This window comes from Brassica napus, chromosome C8, assembly GCF_020379485.1.
Source record: "Brassica napus cultivar Da-Ae chromosome C8, Da-Ae, whole genome shotgun sequence".
NCBI classification, from domain to species: Eukaryota; Viridiplantae; Streptophyta; class Magnoliopsida; order Brassicales; family Brassicaceae; genus Brassica; species Brassica napus.
Genome location: NC_063451.1, coordinates 23,207,742 through 23,225,394, shown reverse-complemented (window position 1 = coordinate 23,225,394; position 17,653 = coordinate 23,207,742). Strand labels below are relative to the sequence as shown.

The 17,653-nt window shown below is 34.3% G+C and overlaps 2 protein-coding genes across 2 annotated transcripts; one reads left to right on the top strand and one right to left on the bottom strand.

Annotated features, from left to right (window-relative positions):
- Window positions 1-5,663: 5,663 nt before the first annotated feature.
- On the bottom strand, window positions 5,664-7,281 carry LOC106373945 (fatty acid desaturase 4-like 2, chloroplastic). Its single transcript, XM_013814059.3, has one exon. The coding sequence runs from the start codon at window positions 6,968-6,970 to the stop codon at window positions 5,945-5,947; it is 1,026 nt and encodes a 341-aa protein (XP_013669513.2). The 5' UTR covers window positions 6,971-7,281; the 3' UTR covers window positions 5,664-5,944.
- A 7,185-nt stretch (window positions 7,282-14,466) lies between these two features.
- On the top strand, window positions 14,467-17,454 carry LOC106429507 (polyadenylate-binding protein RBP45C). Its single transcript, XM_013870254.3, has 7 exons — window positions 14,467-14,835; window positions 14,949-15,405; window positions 16,297-16,352; window positions 16,439-16,569; window positions 16,652-16,748; window positions 16,830-17,033; window positions 17,161-17,454. The coding sequence occupies exons 1-7, from the start codon at window positions 14,542-14,544 to the stop codon at window positions 17,161-17,163; spliced, it is 1,242 nt and encodes a 413-aa protein (XP_013725708.1). The 5' UTR covers window positions 14,467-14,541; the 3' UTR covers window positions 17,164-17,454.
- The last annotated feature ends 199 nt before the right edge of the window (window positions 17,455-17,653 follow it).

Genomic DNA, 17,653 nt, shown 5'->3' with positions numbered 1-17,653 from the left:
TTTTATATAGAGTAAAATTTTGGATCGAATTTCCTAAACAAAGTAATTTCAAACAAGTATATTTTCTGATTTGCCTCTCAGGACTCTCATGTGTCTATGTACTAAATATTTTATAGTATCCAGTCTCATTATAATCAGAAGTGCAGAAGCAGAGAGTATACGTTCTTACACATTGACTTCAGGCCGGTAACATCATATAACAACATATTCTTCTTTTTTTTTCTCAAATGCAAGCGGTACTGAATTCACATAGAATGGAACTACTTTGTTAGATAAATGAGCTATGATTAAGCAACATCAGTCATCAAGATTATTATGTGAGAAATGCAAATTTTGTGATCATACAACGCAAACACAAGCATATGAGGCAAGTTCTCCACACTTCACTTTATTATATAATATATTGAAGTTTGAGATGAATTGACAAATCAACAAGACATGAGTTTGAAATCCATCCTCACCCAAAACTTTCTGGGCACTGCAACGGCTACTTGCCTTTTTGAACATGGGTTACAACCAATCTATGTTTTAGAAAAAAAAAAAGAATTTAAAATGAGGATATGAATAGTTGCATGTTAATGTTTTAGATAAGACTTCCATGCACACAAATACACATATGTTATGCGATTTTCAGTCATTATTTTCAGTTCAATGTAATTTTGAATATATATACTCAATAGGCAAAGCCACCTGTGGTAAGCTTCAGTTTCTAATGAGGCATGTAATGAGTAAATTTCTTATATGGTTATAGCGGAAACCATGGATGCAGAGTTTTGCTCTTAAATATTTTGGGGATCAAAATGACTTTTAAAGGAAAAAAAATATGCATACCTATTATTTGTATAATTTATAAAAACGTCTATGGAAAGAAGGAAGCTAGATCACAAAAAAAATACAGTTACAAATCCGTATTAATATGCCTATGATCCAAAACTAAATCTCTAAGAAAAAGTAAACAACAAAAACATACATTATATTATATATATGCAAATTAAAACAATTACTGAAAAAAGTCATACGAACTCAAATATATTGTTTTAACATGAAAACTCTAATACCGGAACGATCCAACATATATACACTCACCAAATATAAACACCATACATTACTATGAACTGAAAAACAAAAAACAAATATGCAACCCATGAATAGGAAATCAATCAATGTAATGGTATCCTAGAAATGGAAACCAAAAATTTCAAGCTATCTTAATTTTGTGTTGACATATTACTTTTTTTTTGGTTAAAAATAAGGTAAATAAAATTTTTAATATATTAAAATTTTGACAAATCAAAAACATGCTTAATTACTATCATTTTTACAATATGATTAGACTATATTTAGAATCATTTCAATTATGGAATTAATTTCTGTCATATCCCACCAAAAGACAAGAGCATTAACACCTAAACCTAGACAGTAACCATAAGATATGCTGAGGCAGAAAAATTCGACAACAGCTCCGCCATCTACAACTACCGAATTATCTTTTTTTTGGGACAAACAAGCAGTGAATGGAGAATGCATTGGAGACCCATCATGAGTGAGGAAAGCCAAAACTCACCTCCGTATGCATTAAGTAGTACAGGCAGTGGTTCCAAATGAAAGGTAAAACACATCTACATAGACCATAACAAAACAAAGAAAATGTTGTTAAAAAAACAAAAGAAAATAAATAAGGTTATGAATCTATAAAACAGACAATCACATATTCACTACTAAAAATAAAAGTGAACATCACTAACCAGCATACAACCACTATGTTGCAAATTTAACTAAACTCATATTTTATTAACAGATTAGAGCCATCTCCAACACATCACATCAGTGGTGAAATTAACCAACTAGAAGATGGCATCTCAAGCCCAACTCGAACCATCATCCCACAATTTTCTATTTATGTCTATAGGATATTTCATGGTACACTCCTCTACACTCTACAAACTTCACGTATATTACTTTTAAGTTTTTTTTTAAAAAAAAAAATAACAAAATGCTTGATCGTTAGGTTTAGAATGAAGTTAGGTTTAGAATGAAGCTAAAAGATTTTTAGATTTCTTCAAGTTAGTCTTATATTAAATGGTATTTCTAAAGTTAAACTGTCTACATGCTTTCTTATGATATTTTTTTGCTTTTCTAAATAAAATCACAAACTCTTCAGATTGATGTGTTGTAAACATAGCTTTGGGGGCAAAGGAGACCATCAACAAAACATTAATAAAGGGACAACATGATCTCTACCTACTTCTCAGGCTCAAAAATTTGTAAATTCTTTATAACAAATTTATCAAATGATATCATATATTATATAAACTTAAAAGAAAAATTATAAAACCACATTATCCGTGCGTAGCGCAGACACGGACCTAGTTTTAATAAAATGGAGATTTTAAATACTGAGCACTCTACATTTAAAATATTTCTAGATGGAGTTTTTTTTTCATCATTTAAGACATATTTCTAATAAAATAATATAGATATCCTTAGAGCAATTTTATCAAGATTTTCAAAAACAAAGTACTACTGTTATTTTAAGTAAATGATCTTTCTCTAAAAGGACATATCGGAGGAGATCTAAGAGCATATATATTGCAGGTCTCTTAGGTTAGATCTCTTAACGTAAAATAATATACGGTCTCTTAGTTTTTAACTAAAAAAACTAAGAGACGTCTCTTATATCTTTTTATTTAAGAGACGTTTCTTAGCTTTTTTAGTTAAAAACTAAGAGATTGTATCTTATATTACGCTAAGAGACCTACGATAAACATGTTTTATTCATGCTCTAATAAAACGATGACATGTAGGTCTCGACTCTGGAGATACAAATGCGAACCTGTCCATTCTTTCCTTTCTTTATTTTTATTTAAATTTTAGATACGTTTTCCAACACTCTTTTTTTTACATCTATGTTCCAACACTTTCTACTTTTGATAATTCAATTTTCACTAGAATTTGTAGCTGGGCATCAACAATAAGATGTTCCTAATAAATATCTCAGCACTAATTTATTGAAAAACAAGAAATGAAGAGAGAGATGAAAACAGTTCTTGATAGAAACACTACTCTTTAAAAATCTATAAGCTATCATCTTGTTACTTTATATGGCGGTACAGCCCGCTGCAACCCATAAGCGGTGGGTCCATACCATGTTGGTTGCAGAGTTTGGTCGTTGAACAGAAGATTCACAACCACAAGGTTCTAACGGTTACGGTGAGAGTTGATGGTGTTAGTAACCGAACACGTGACATGTACCAATTCCGGTGAGAGTTGATGGTGTTATAAGGTCGAGATATCCCTAACTAATTAAATATATAGAAAAAGAAGGAATCGTACCAAGATGTTTTCGAGACATTGAAACAACATAAATCTTACTCTTTCGATGTCCTCTATCGTGCATGCTAAAACTAAGGCTGCGTCATTTTATCCGTTAAATTTGATTAAATTTGTTTCAAAAAAATCGAATATTTGTAAGTTTTTGAAACAAAACAAATACTAAAAATCAATATCCGTTAAAAACGAAGCAAATCACAAATATTAAAAACGATGAGATCCGTGCTTTACGCGGATTAAATTACATTGTTGAAATATTAAACATATTGTATGGACAAATTTAAGATTTATATACGATCAAATTATTTTTATATGTATACAATTTTTGATTGTTTATATAATCATCTATATGTTGTGCCAATATATTTGGATATTTTCTTTTACTAACTTATCAGTAAATAAAATTTATATATTTTCAATTTTACACTAATTTTTAGAATATCAGATTTTTACTTTCGTTTTAACATAAGATGGAAAATTAAAATATTAAAAATACAATTATAAATTGGGTTAGACTTATAGTTTGAAGTATAGTTTGGTTATTGATCACATTAAGACAACATAAAATTCTGCAGTTCAACTATTATTATATTTAAGATCTAAATATAGAAAGATGATGGTATTATTTGTTTGCAACCGATACTTTGTATAGGATGAAAATTAGATTAACGTGATATATATCATTCACTACTAAGAAATTGCATTATTAATGTTTTCCTAGACTACAAAAAACAGTTAGGCAGGTGCCAAAACTTTTTCTTAATCTTCAATATGAATTTCATAATTCAAATTCTAAGGAATTGTTCGCAACGAAAAATATTTAATATATAAGTTCGTATGGTAATAACAAAACAACTTAATTTTTGTATTACTCTTTATATAAATTTTTGTAGGCGATGAAGGCTTAAGAACCGAACAATATTCTTATTTTTTTCTTTTATTAACAAAATAGTTTTGAATAGATGCGTCTCTTTGTTATTAATAAAAAAATCAACAATTAAAAAAATCATTACTTTCCAATTTATAGCAAAAGCATGCAATACTTAGACCACAATATATATCAAACTTTGATTTAAACTGTTGTCCAAGTAATACAGACTAAGAGTATATCTTACACTTTTTAAAAAAAATTATTATATTGGATCACAATATAAATTAATCAACCTTGAGCCATTTTAAAAAGGTTTTATTTAATGAGATTGCTGAGTATTAAGTTTATCATATCATATACATTTATGAGTTATTCTTGGGTTCACCCCCTAGGGTGAACCTTTAGGTTCACTAACCAATAGAAAATTGTCATTTTAAATCTAGTATCTTTTAATTAAGGAAACCAAATAACTTGGCAAATTATATTATTTTTTCAAAATAAAATTTAAAAATAAATAAAAATAATATATAAAAAACGAATTCAAAAAAAAAAATGTTGTCAACAAAACACTAAACCCTAAACTCTAATACTAAACCCTAAACTCAAATCCTAAACCCTAAATCCTTGGGTAAACCCTAAATCCTTGGGTAAACCCCTAAACCCTTGGAAAAACACTAAACATGTTGTCAACAAAACACTAAACCCTAAACTCTAATCCTAAACCTTAAACCCTTGGGAAAACCTTAAACCCTTGGGTAAACCCTAAACCCTTGGGTAAACCCTAAACCCTTAGGTAAACCCTAAACCCTTGGAAAAACACTAAACATTTGGATAAATTCTAAATTATAAATCTTAAACACTAAACTCTAAATCTTAAAAATAAATATTTTTTTTTAAATAATCTTTTTTTAGAACTATTGTTATTTTTATTTATTTAATTTTTTATTTTTTATTTTAAAAGCATAATATAATTTGGCAAGTTATTTTGTTTCCTTAATTAAAAGATACTAGATCTAAAACCCCAAGAAAAAGTCTACATTTATGTTTGGGTTAATATAAGTTCTCCTAACAATTGGATTTTGGACTTATTAATTTTTCAATTGATTCTTATATTGCCATGTAAACTACATTGACATCATAATTAAGTAATATTTAAACAAAACTCTTTTTTAATTAATACAAATTTACGGTTACAATTTTTTATTAATTATTTAAGTGTGCCCTTTTTATTCGAAAGTCATAGTTGTATTTACTGAACTAGGGAACATAATTAATCAATCGCATCACATTTTCTTATGGAATTACAAGTTCAAATTATACAATTTTAATATATTTTCCTAATAGTAAAAGTGTGCAGTTTGGCGTCTTGACTTACAGTAGAATAAATAAAAGATGACTGTAAATGTATTAACCACATTATTGCTTTAATTTTTGAAGAAGTTGTAAATTTAGGAATTTTTCATTCGTTGGTTTATTTATTTATTTACTTTTCCAGCAAAACACCATGTTCTATGTTCCCATTAAGCTTGTGGGAAAATGCTTTCCTAATAGAGAAACAAAAGAGGTATTCGAGACTTTATATGAGACAATACAAGAACATTATTACAAGATGAGAAATAAGATAAAACAAAAGATGGAAAATTTATCGTTTAATGATTTACTTATTTAAGAAATTGAATCGAATATTTTTTTCTGGATGATTAATGTATATGCTAGGTTGTTGGAGATATCAAATTCGTATGTTCATTCGGAGTTTGGGTGGCTCCATGACCTAGGTTTCACCCCGAACTGGACATATAACACCTTTTCTAATGCCTCAAAGATCTTATTGTCATCCAAAACATTGTTCCATACCCCACTCACTATGCAGTAACTCATATACGTACGGTGGTGGCGGTGATGATTCACGTGCTGTCTTCGTGAAAGGAGAAGCCCCATGTCCTGAAACGCCACAACAAGAGGTGGAAGCTTACTCTTTCTTTCATGAGCCCAAGCATGACATTGTTGGCAAAACAATATGCAAAATGCAAACATGCTCACAAAGCCATGAACCACCGGGTCATTACATGCAAGAACTAGTGGAAGAACCGTAAAGGTTATTCCACGAGCCAGAGCGTGTGAATTATTTGCAAATTGACGTATGGTGATTATCCAAGGCCATTTGTGGTGACCTCGTGCAGCTTCGATTTGGGTTCCTACTAGAGGCGTTGACTCATCACCGTAGTTATCGATGGCCCAGTGGTATAGACCAGAGCCAAGATCAGCTAAGATGTAACCTGCGTAACCGGCTAAAGCTGGTTCGAGCAAGATATGAGAACCAAACCCTCCAATAATAGACTTGGCAAAAGAGGCAAACACGGTGGTGCAACCCGCTCCGACCCATAACCGGTGGGTCAGTGTAGATTGTAGAGTTGGGTCGTTGGAGGGAGGAGGGTTCACAAGGCGTTTCTCAAGAACGAGCTTCTCACGGTTAGGATGAGACTTCTTGGCGGGGGTAAGAGAGCACGTAACACGTGCACGGAGAAGCGACGGACGATGGCTTCTTGGGATGTTGTTTGTGATGGGACTTAGAGTGTACTTCGTTTGAAGAAGTACAGCCATTGTAGGGGAAGATATCAAGTTTGTATATGTTTTCCAAAGCTTAAAAAGCGATAGAGGAAAGTATTGAGAAGATAAATTCGATCCGAATAAAAGAGAGACGAAAAGATAATAACATAAGAAAATAGTTAAGGGGAAATGATTCTTCATTGATGAATGAATGTTAAACATACGCAATATATAGAAGGGAGAATTAACTCTGTTACGTGTAACTAGCCAAAATGATAATTTAACTAATCTTATCGATAAGGCTAAAGTTTTTGTCGTGTGCGAACGTTAGAGATGCGTGGCCAGCATTGGCCAATGACAATGTGATCGCTAGCAAATTGTTTAGGTGTGAAACTTACAGGATTTCTTAAAAATTTGGATTCTTAACATCTCGTTGAAAGTTTTTATCATAACTAATCATCTCACAAATAAAAAAAATATTACTATTTTAATAAAATGGAGATTTTAAATACTGAGCACTCTACATTTAAAATATTTCTAGATGGAGTTTTTTTTTTCATCATTTAAGACATATTTCTAATAAAATAATATAGATATCCTTAGAGCAATTTTATCAAGATTTTCAAAAACAAAGTACTACTGTTATTTTAAGTAAATGATCTTACTCTAAAAGGACATATCGGAGGAGATCTAATAGCATGTATATTGCAGGTCTTTTAGGTTAGGTCTCTTAGCGTAAAATAAGATACGGTCGCTTAGTTTTTAACTAAAAAAACTAAGAGACGTCTCTTAGGGCATGATTATCGCGGGTATCTAAAGCTTATTTCTTCTTATTTTGGGTCGAAAAATTAATGTAAAATAGGTGAAAATATTACAAACGGGCCGAAGAACTTCTTAATTAAGAAGTTTATTTCTCCGTCCTTAAGGGGCAGGTGGCAGAAAATGAGTGGGTGTAGGGTTAGAAGAAGGGAAACTCGTGTTCGGTGTTTTCATTTTCGACTTCTTCTTCTTGTTTTGAGCTCGTCGGCGATTCAATCGCCATAGCTGTAATCCGTCGAAATCGAAACCGCCTCTGTGCATGTTCTCTGTGTAAATCCTCTCGAAACCGTATCACCCCATCTCCAACCGTCTCTCCCCATCTCCTCTGTCGAAATCCCCTCGGCGAAATCGAAACCGTCTAAACCCCATCTCCTCTGTCGATATCCCCTCGGCGAAATCGAAACCGTCAGACTCCATCTCCTCTGTCGATATCCCCTTGGCGAAATCGAAACCGTCTCACCCAATCTCCTCCGTTGAAATCCCCTCGGCGAAATCGAAACAAAAAGAAGTCCATCTCCTCTGTCGATATCCCCTCGGTGAAATCGAAACCGTCTAAACCCCATCTCCTCTGTCGATATCCCCTCGGCGAAATCGAAACCATCTCACTCCATCTCCTCTGTCGATATCACCTCCTCGAAATCGAAACGTCTCTCCCCCTCTCCTCTGTCGATATCCCCTTGGTGGTAGCTCCTCTCGTTGGTAGCCGATATCTAAATCCTCTCCGAGCATAGCCCAAAACGAGGTACGTGTTCCTCCTCTGTAGTTTAATTCAATAATTTTTGTGGGATTATACGATTGGGTTTGTGATTGTATGGTTTGTGTATCAGTAATTCTGAAAATAGGCTAGTGTTGAATTAATTTGTTTCTGAAAAATAGTCTAATGTTGAATTATATGATCGGCTTCCTTAAATAGTCTAGTGTTGAATTAATTTGTTTCCGAAAAATTTGGTAGACTGATTATATAAATATAGCAAGAATCTCGTCTACGATGATCATGAATTTGCGATGATTCTCTTTCGTTGATTTTTTTTTGTGAATCTCGTCTGCTATATGATACTATTTTGTATGTGAATCTCGTGTGCTAGCTGAAAATATATCTTATCTGAATCTCGTCTTCTATCTGAATCTCCTCGTTTGTTACATTGTTATAGATAAGTCTTCCTATTTCTTATCTGAATCTCGTCTGCCATTGCTATCAAAATAGATTGGTAGAGTGACTATTGTTTTAAATGTTAGCTCTGATTTTGTACCATTTCACTGTGGTGGTTAATGCTTGCCAACTGTTGTTTAGTTTGAAACCAAATTCAGGTTTATATTTAATTGAACTGGACTCTGTTTGTAACCAAGTTTGCTTGATCTTGATAATTAATTTGCTTGAGAAGTGTAGTTAATGCTTGCGAAGTGTAGTTTGTTTGTAACCAAGTCTTCGTATTGTTTGCTCTTAGTTTAGTGTAGGTAGTTTGAAAGTTCAAACGAAATCACGTTTTGATTTAATGAACCTGTAAAATTGAAAGCTTTGTAGTAGTAAAGTGTAATAACTTTTGATTAGACATTGGTAGTTTATGGTTAGTCTTTAGTATTGGAACTTATTACACTTAAAGTTTCACCTATTTAACGAAACTCATCCTCCTTTATATCTTATACTCTCCATCATCTTCTTTCTCTCTTCTGTCATCAAACGAGTAACCATTCTGGCTTCTCTTCATTACTCCCTTCTCTGTTCTTGTATCTATCGATTCGATGCATCCATATAGTAATTCCTCTAGCTATGTAGGACTTCTCAACAGTCAAAATGAGAGTGTTCTACAGGGAAACATTCCTTATGAGAGTTTTCCTTCTAGTATGAACATTGGAGCTTCAGATATCCCTCCCTTTAGTTCACAACAATCTGAGGCTCCAAGTCCCCAAGAAGACACACCAGCCCAGCGTAGGGAGAGAAGAAAATGGAGCCCTGCCGATGACGAGGTTCTAATAAGTGTCTGGTTAAACACTTCTAAGGATACTATAGTTGGTAATGACCAAAAGGGAGGGACTTTCTAGGAGCGCGTTGGAGAATACTTTGCAGAAACTCCGCAGGGTCCAAAACATTCACTATTTGCTAAAACCCAAGAATCTGTCCGAAAAGATGTTGAACGTGCCTTTGGAGTCATGCAAGCTAGATTCGCCGTTATTAAAAATCCATCTAATTTATGGGATAAATCTAAGATATCAAATATTATGAGAGCATGTATCATACTCCATAATATGATTGTCGAAGATGAACGACGTACACAGACTTAAGATGAGACGTTTCAAGATGATCGATATTTCTTTTTGCGTCAAGATGCCTACCGAGCTTTTCAATACACTTGATCGTCGGGCAAAAGTTCGGGGTAGACCAATCCATAGACAATTAAAACTTGATTTGATCGAACATATATGAGATCAATTTGGGTTTGAAAATTAAGATTTCATGTTTAAGTTTCTATGAATTGAATAAAAAAGATGTTTTTATGCATTTTTTTTTCAACTTTGTAATCTTTTTTTTTTTTAATTTTTGTTCACCTTTGTTATTTTCTTATGTTTAATGTTGTATGTTTTATTATAAAGTCCTCCCAAAAAATTTACAAAATAAAAAAAAAAATTACTATTTAGCTAAGAACCTACAAAAGTATCTACCAATAATCTCCACTTTTAATCAAGTATCTTAACAAAATCTCTTAATCTAATTATATTAATAAACTAACCTAAGATATGCAATTAAAGTCCTAGAAATGAGGATGCCCTTATATCTCTTATTTAAGAGACGCCTCTTAGCTTTTTTAGTTAAAAACTAAGAGACTGTATCTTATATTACGCTAAGAGACCTACGATAAACATGTTTTATTCATGCTCTAATAAAACGATGACATGTGGGTCTCGACTCTGGAGATACAAATGCGAACCTGTCCAGTCTTCCCTTTCTTTATTTTTATTTAAATTTTAGATACGTTTTCCAACACTTTTTTTTACATCTATGTTCCAACACTTTCTACTTTTGATAATTCAATTTTTACTAGAATTTGTAGCTGGGCATCAACAATAAGATGTTCCTAATAAATATCTCAGCACTAATTTATTGAAAAACAAGAAATGAAGAGAGAGATGAAAACAGTTCTTGATAGAAACACCACTCTTTAAAAATCTATGAGCTATCATCTTGTTACTTTATAATTGATTTAACTTTCTTTTAATTTAAAACTTACTATTTTATTAAATGAAATTAAATTATTACTCTCTTTGTTTCATAATAAGTGTTATTCTAACATTTTTTTCTTGTTACACAAAAAAATGTTACTTTAGAATTTCAATGCAAATTATACTTAATTTCAGCTGAAAATTAATTGCAGACTGTATTGATTTTATAAATAATTTTATTTATCTAAAATATTATTGGTCAAAGAGATGTAATTAATAATAATTTAAATATATTTTAATTACTTTCTTAATTTTTGTGAAAATGTCAAAGTGACAGTTATTAAGAAACAGGGAGTAGTACTTATTATAAACACTAGATACTTTAAATGGGTACTGATGATGCTCTTAGTTTAGAGTTATTGACTTAAACCCCAAAAAAACTAAAAGTTATACGAAACCCAAATTTCTCTTTAATCCATTTCTATTTTTTTTTCTTTCAGAAAAATTATGAATGAACAAAAAAAAATTAACTTAAATACAAAAAAAAATCACTTGTGTAACAACGTAATTTGGGCCAGCTGCGTGTAGCTTGTTGGGAAACTGCTGTCTGGCGATACACCTCAGCGCCTAGATCTTCTAATACGTACTACTATAAGAAAACAACGGTATTCTAACGGACATTCCGACGGAAAATGAAATCCTCGGAATATCTCGAGGAATTTCCGAGGATATTCCGAGGAAACCCAAAATTTGGTTTCCTCGGAATATACCGACAGAATTCCGAGGAAATATTAATCCGTCGGAATATTCTTATAGAATACCGAGGAAAAACGTATTCCTCGGAAAAAACCGATGAATTCCGATGATATATTATAGCCGTTAGAGAGCCGTTGGGGGATTTTAAAAATTCCGAGGAAATTCCGACGAACTAGCCGTTTCCATCGGAATTTCTTCGGAATTTCCTCGGTCTGTCGGCAGGATTTCAACTATAAATACAAGCACCCCTATTCCTCTTCATTCACTCCATATCTTCATCCTCCGTCTTACTCTCTTTACACACGAATTTGATTCATAAAAAATATGTCTTCTTCAAATTATTTTCGTTCTTGGATCGATCGACCTCATTTGGATCCGAACACGAGATTGCTTACGGAAGAATACCAACGAGGTATAACTGAATTCATGGGGTTAGTTCACCGACAACCGGAAGCAAAAACATGTATGTTAAGATGTCCTTGCTCTAATTGTAAAAATAGAAAGGTTATTAAAGAGTGGGATGTTTGGACTCATCTATATTTGAGTGGGTTTACACAAAGTTACAAAATTTGGTATTATCATGGGGAAACTGATTATGAACATGGTAGTACTAGCGAACCTCAGCCAGCGGTTAGATTAGAAGAACCAATTAGAACGGATGTAGATTATGGTGTAGATACTGAGGAGATGGTAAATGATCATTTTAGAGGGGAAGATTTACCCAATGCACAAGCTAGGAGATTTTATGATATGTTGGATGCTGGAAAGCAACCATTGTACGAAGGTTGCAGAGATGGTCATTCAGCTTTATCATCTGCTACAAGATTGATGGACATTAAAACAGATTATAATTTGGCTGAAGACTGTGTGGATGCGATTGCTGATTTTGTAAAAGGTATTCTACCCGAGGATAATGTAGCTCCTGGTTCATACTATGAGGTTCAGAAACTCGTAGCTGGTCTTGGTTTATCGTATCAGGTAATAGATGTATGCAGCGACAACTGCATGATTTATTGGATGGCGGATGAACAGCGGGTTACATGCAAATTTTGTGGAAAGCCTCGTTATAAAGATACGAGTGGAAGAGTTCCAGTGCCATATAAAAGGATGTGGTATTTGTCTTTGACGGAAAGGTTGCAGAGGTTGTATCTGTCTGAACGCACAGCGCAACCAATGAGATGACATGCGGAGCACTCAATAGATGGTGAGATCAGACATCCTTCAGATCAGAAATTCCCGATGAAAATTCCGAGGAACATTTCGTCGGAACCTCCGAGGTAAATTCCGAGGAAGTTCTCCCTCGGTATATTCTGAGGAGCTTTCCGACGAACTGGTGGTCCTCGGAGTTTCCTCGGAATTACGTCGAAAAATTCCGAGAGATTTCCGAGGAAAAAAGAAATTCCGAGGAGTTATTTCCGAGGACTTGTTTCGTCGGTATGTCGTCGGAATAACGTTATTCCGACGACATACCGACGATTTTTTTCTTCAGTATGTCGCTGTTTTCTTGTAGTGTACCCCCACACCCGTAATAACCGACTATAGCTGGTTCGAGCAAGAGATACGAGATTTTGACCCCTAACGATAAATAAGGAGGAGGCAAACATGGAGGTACAGCCCGCTGCAACCCATAACCGGTGGGTCCATACCATGTTGGTTGCAGAGTTTGGTCGTTGAACAGAAGATTCACAACCACAAGGTTCTAACGGTTTCGGTGAGAGTTGATGGTGTTAGTAACCGAACACGTGACATGTACCAATTCCGGTGAGAGTTGATGGTGTTATAAGGTCGAGATATCCCTAACTAATTAAATATATAGAAAAAGAAGGAATCGTACCAAGATGTTTTCGAGACATTGAAACAACATAAATCTTACTCTTTCGATGTCCTCTATCGTGCATGCTAAAACTAAGGCTGAACCATTTTATCGGTTAAATTTGATTAAATTCGTTATTCGTTTTTTCAAAAAATTCGAATATCCGTAAGTTTTCGAAGTAAAGCAAATACTAAAAATCAATATCCGTTAAAAACGAAGCAAATTACAAATATTAAAAAAGTTAAAGAGGGATATATGCTCCGTCTTTTATACAAATAGATATATATCTACAATTAAATATAGAGTTTTAAATGTATAATCTTATATAATTATTATTTAACATATAATTTTATTAATTTTATTTATTACTTATAAAATATTAAATTAAGAAAAGAATGTAAAAATCTTTATACAAAACTATAATTTTTCTAAAAACATTTACTTTATAAGAAAAATTATTAATTTTAACAATTTATAAAATATGTTTCAATAATCTTTACTTTCTATTTTATATTATGCAAAAGATATTTTTGAAAAAATAAATTCGTATTATATTTTCAATATTTATATATATTGAAGAAAGTGGATGAAATATTCGTAAATATCTGTGAATATTAGCAAATATCTATATTAGATATCCTTGAAGTACGAAGCAAATCAAAAATACTGGAAAATATAGTATTATTCGATCTGTGCCCAGCCCTAGCTGAAACACAAAAGAATCATACTCCCTCCGTTTCTAAATAAGTGTCACTTTGACATTTTTCACACAGATTAAGTAAGTGGCGGATATATATGTTAGTTGTTATTAATTATACTTCTCTGACCAATAATATTTTAGATAAATAAAATTATTTATAAAATCAATGCAGTTTTCAATTAATTTTTAGTTGGAAGTAAATATAATTTGTATTGAAATTGTAAAGCGACATTTTTTGTAAAAAAAAAAGAAAAAAAAAAGTAAAAATGACATTTATTTTGAACAGAAAGAGTATAAGATAGTTAATATAATGAGCCTAGTTTCCACAAAACCGGTCCAACAGAAAACCAAAAATATCTAAACGGAGTGACGCCATTTAGATTGGCCTCCGTTTAGATTGGCCCACGGCCATGTGAGGCCCAAATAACAAGATATTTTGCTTTTCTTTTGATTATATAAAAACGTAACCGAGACAGCTTTTGACCTTGTCCGAGAGATAACCCTCACAAACTCCATCTCCTCCTCCGCTTCCCTCGCCTCTTCCGCGCCATGATGCAGCAGCCACCTCCAGCCGCTAACGGTGCCGTCGCCGCAGGGCCAGGAGATCAGCAAGCTTACCACCACCAGCAATCGTGGATGATGCAGCCCCACCAAGCTCAGCCACCAGCAGGATGGAATCCTCAATCAGCGCCGTCTCTAGGTCAACCACTACAGCATCCGCAATACAGCGGTGGATCTCAAACTCCAGGATCAGGAGACGAGATCCGCTCCTTGTGGATCGGAGACTTGCAGCCGTGGATGGACGAAAACTACCTCGTGAACAGCTTCTCCATCACCGGAGAGGTAACGCGAAAGCTTATATATAAACCCTTTGAAGAAAGTTTCAACCTTTATTAATTTTATATGAAACCCTTTGAAGAAAGTTTTAAACTTTATGTCGATAACTCTGTCTTTAGGTTCAACAAGCCAAAGTCATCCGCAACAAGCAGAGTGGATACTCCGAAGGCTACGGCTTTATCGAGTTTGTGAGCCACGCTGCAGCCGAGAGGATTCTCCAGACTTACAACGGTGCTCTAATGCCCAACAGTGAGCAGACCTTCAAGCTGAACTGGGCTGGTGAGAGGCGCCAGTCCGAAGGGCCTGAGCACACTGTTTTCGTTGGAGATTTGGCGCCTGATGTTACGGACTACATGCTTACCGAGACGTTCAAGAATGTGTATTCATCTGTCAAGGGCGCTAAGGTTGTGATTGATAGGACTACCGGGCGGTCCAAGGGGTACGGGTTTGTTAGATTCGGGGATGAGAGTGAGCAGATGAGGGCTATGACTGAGATGAATGGTCAGTATTGCTCGTCTAGGCCTATGCGTACTGGCCCGGCTGCTAACAAGAAGCCTCTTACAATGCAGCAACCAGGTATGTTTTGTTAACCTTGTTTCTTGTGAAAATATGTTGAGTGGACTTGCGTTGTCTTTAACTGTCTATGTTCGATGATTGTCTCTTCTGTGGGGTGTATTATTCTATTAGTTAACGCCTATAAGTTTTGAAGAACTCTTTTCCTTCCGCTTATTGCCTTTCCGCGCTTCAAAGTATTTAAATGTGGCAAAAAATTTTCCTAAAGCTTATAAGAGAAAACTCATGTTGTCTTAAAGCAGGAGAAGAAGGCCTGGAACTGATTTCAGCTGAAAATGATACCACCTTATTGGCTGGCCTCATTTAGGTCAGTTGGTTTTTGTTTTCAGAAGAAAGTTAAATTACAACTAGCTTGAGCCGCAAATTATTTTCCAGTTCCTTATCAAGCATAACTCTTTTGTTCCAGTTCATTACATTTCGCTTCTTTTCCAGTTTGGAATCTTCAGAGAGTTTTTGTAGTCTTTTCATATCTATCACTTCATTAGTTAGTGTTGTAGTCTTTTTGCTTCTTTCACCTAGTGTTCTCCTCTTAATTTATGCTATCAACTCTTTGTTATTGTTACTTTTTCGTCCTTTGGCAAGTTGGTTACTACGGTAAAGAGTGTCAGATCATGGAATGAATCTAGGTTGCTGGAGAATTTTGGTGCCATTCTCTAATTTCTCAAAGTTGGATGCAACTTTCGCCTAGATCACCCTTAATGATTTGTCATATGTTATCTACTAACTTCAGAACCTCTTTACCTAATCTTCAAATATGCCATTTGCTTTTATCTGCTGACATTTTTGTATCTTGATTTTGGATAAATTTTGCAACTGTTATCGTGTTTGCATGTTTGCTTTGGAATATAGAAGTTTGAGTTTTCTCCCCTAAACTTTCTTGTCTGTTATTTGCAGGTGGATATCAGAACCCACAAGGAAATGCCGGAGAAAGTGATCTAACTAACACAACAGTAAGTACTTTGTTTTGGTTTCGTCAAGTATGTTCTATGTAGGGTGTATTGTGTGAATTTAAGCGTGTCATTTTTTGCTTTACCAGATTTTTGTTGGAGCGTTGGATGAAAGTGTGACAGAAGATGTTTTGAAGTCAGTTTTTGGTCAATTTGGTGAACTCGTTCATGTTAAAATACCAGCAGGAAAACGTTGCGGATTTGTTCAGTATGCTAATAGGTAGTGTAACCGTGAAGACGAACTTCCTCTTTGTTTTTGAGAATGTGTGTTCACGTTTCTTTTCTATCTTTGTGTGCTTCAGGGCATGTGCAGAGCAAGGACTCAACGCCTTGAATGGAACACAACTTGGCGGTCAAAGCATTCGTCTTTCATGGGGTCGCACTACTTCCAACAAGCAGGTTTGTATCCGTTACACAATGCAACAAGTTATTATTACTGTTCTGGAGTCTGTTATCTGATGACTTGTACCATGTTCACAGACTCAGCCTGATCAAGCACAGTACGGTGGTGGTGGTGGATACTATGGGTATCCTCCTCAGGGATACGAAGGTTACGGATATGCACCTCCTCCTCAGGACCCTAACGCCTACTATGGTGGCTACCCTGGTGCCGGCTATGGAAACTACCAGCAGCCTGGTGGTGGCTACCAGCAGCCTGGTGGTGGCTACCAGCAGCAACAGCAGGTACTTTTGCCTGAAGATCTCTCTCTAGGTTTTAAGCAAATTGAAAAATGTATATCCATAATGCTTTAATACTCCTATAGCGTGATTACTGATTCGTCTTCCGTCTGTTTGTTCTTCCCTATTACAGTGAAGCATGATGTGAATGTCGTGGTCGAGCTGAAGTACTTGAAAGCTGTCTGTGATGGTGAATGAATGATTGAAGTCGACGTGCATTAGCTATTATTATTCTCTCTACAACTCTTCTTTTCTTTTCCTTTGTTTTCTCTCGCGTGACAATTGTTGAGTGCCCTCCTTGAAGTCGTATACAAAAGAGGCTTTAACTGAAATGCTTTTTGTTTGTCATTTGACTATTACATTTCTCTTTGTTGTTTCAGAACTTTTCTTTTGCATCCCTAATTCAACAGATTCTAAAAGGGCACAATATCACTTACGGTCACGAAACCTAACATTTTAGTTCTGATAAATCCTTTAAGAACGCAAATGTCATAAGTTAAACATTTAGGAATCTCACGCTTTTTACAAAGCTTTTAAGATTACACTAAATGCTAATGACACCATACACTTTCTCATTTCTCTTTTCTTTTGAACAAAACACTTTCTCATTTCTATTTAGGTAAATT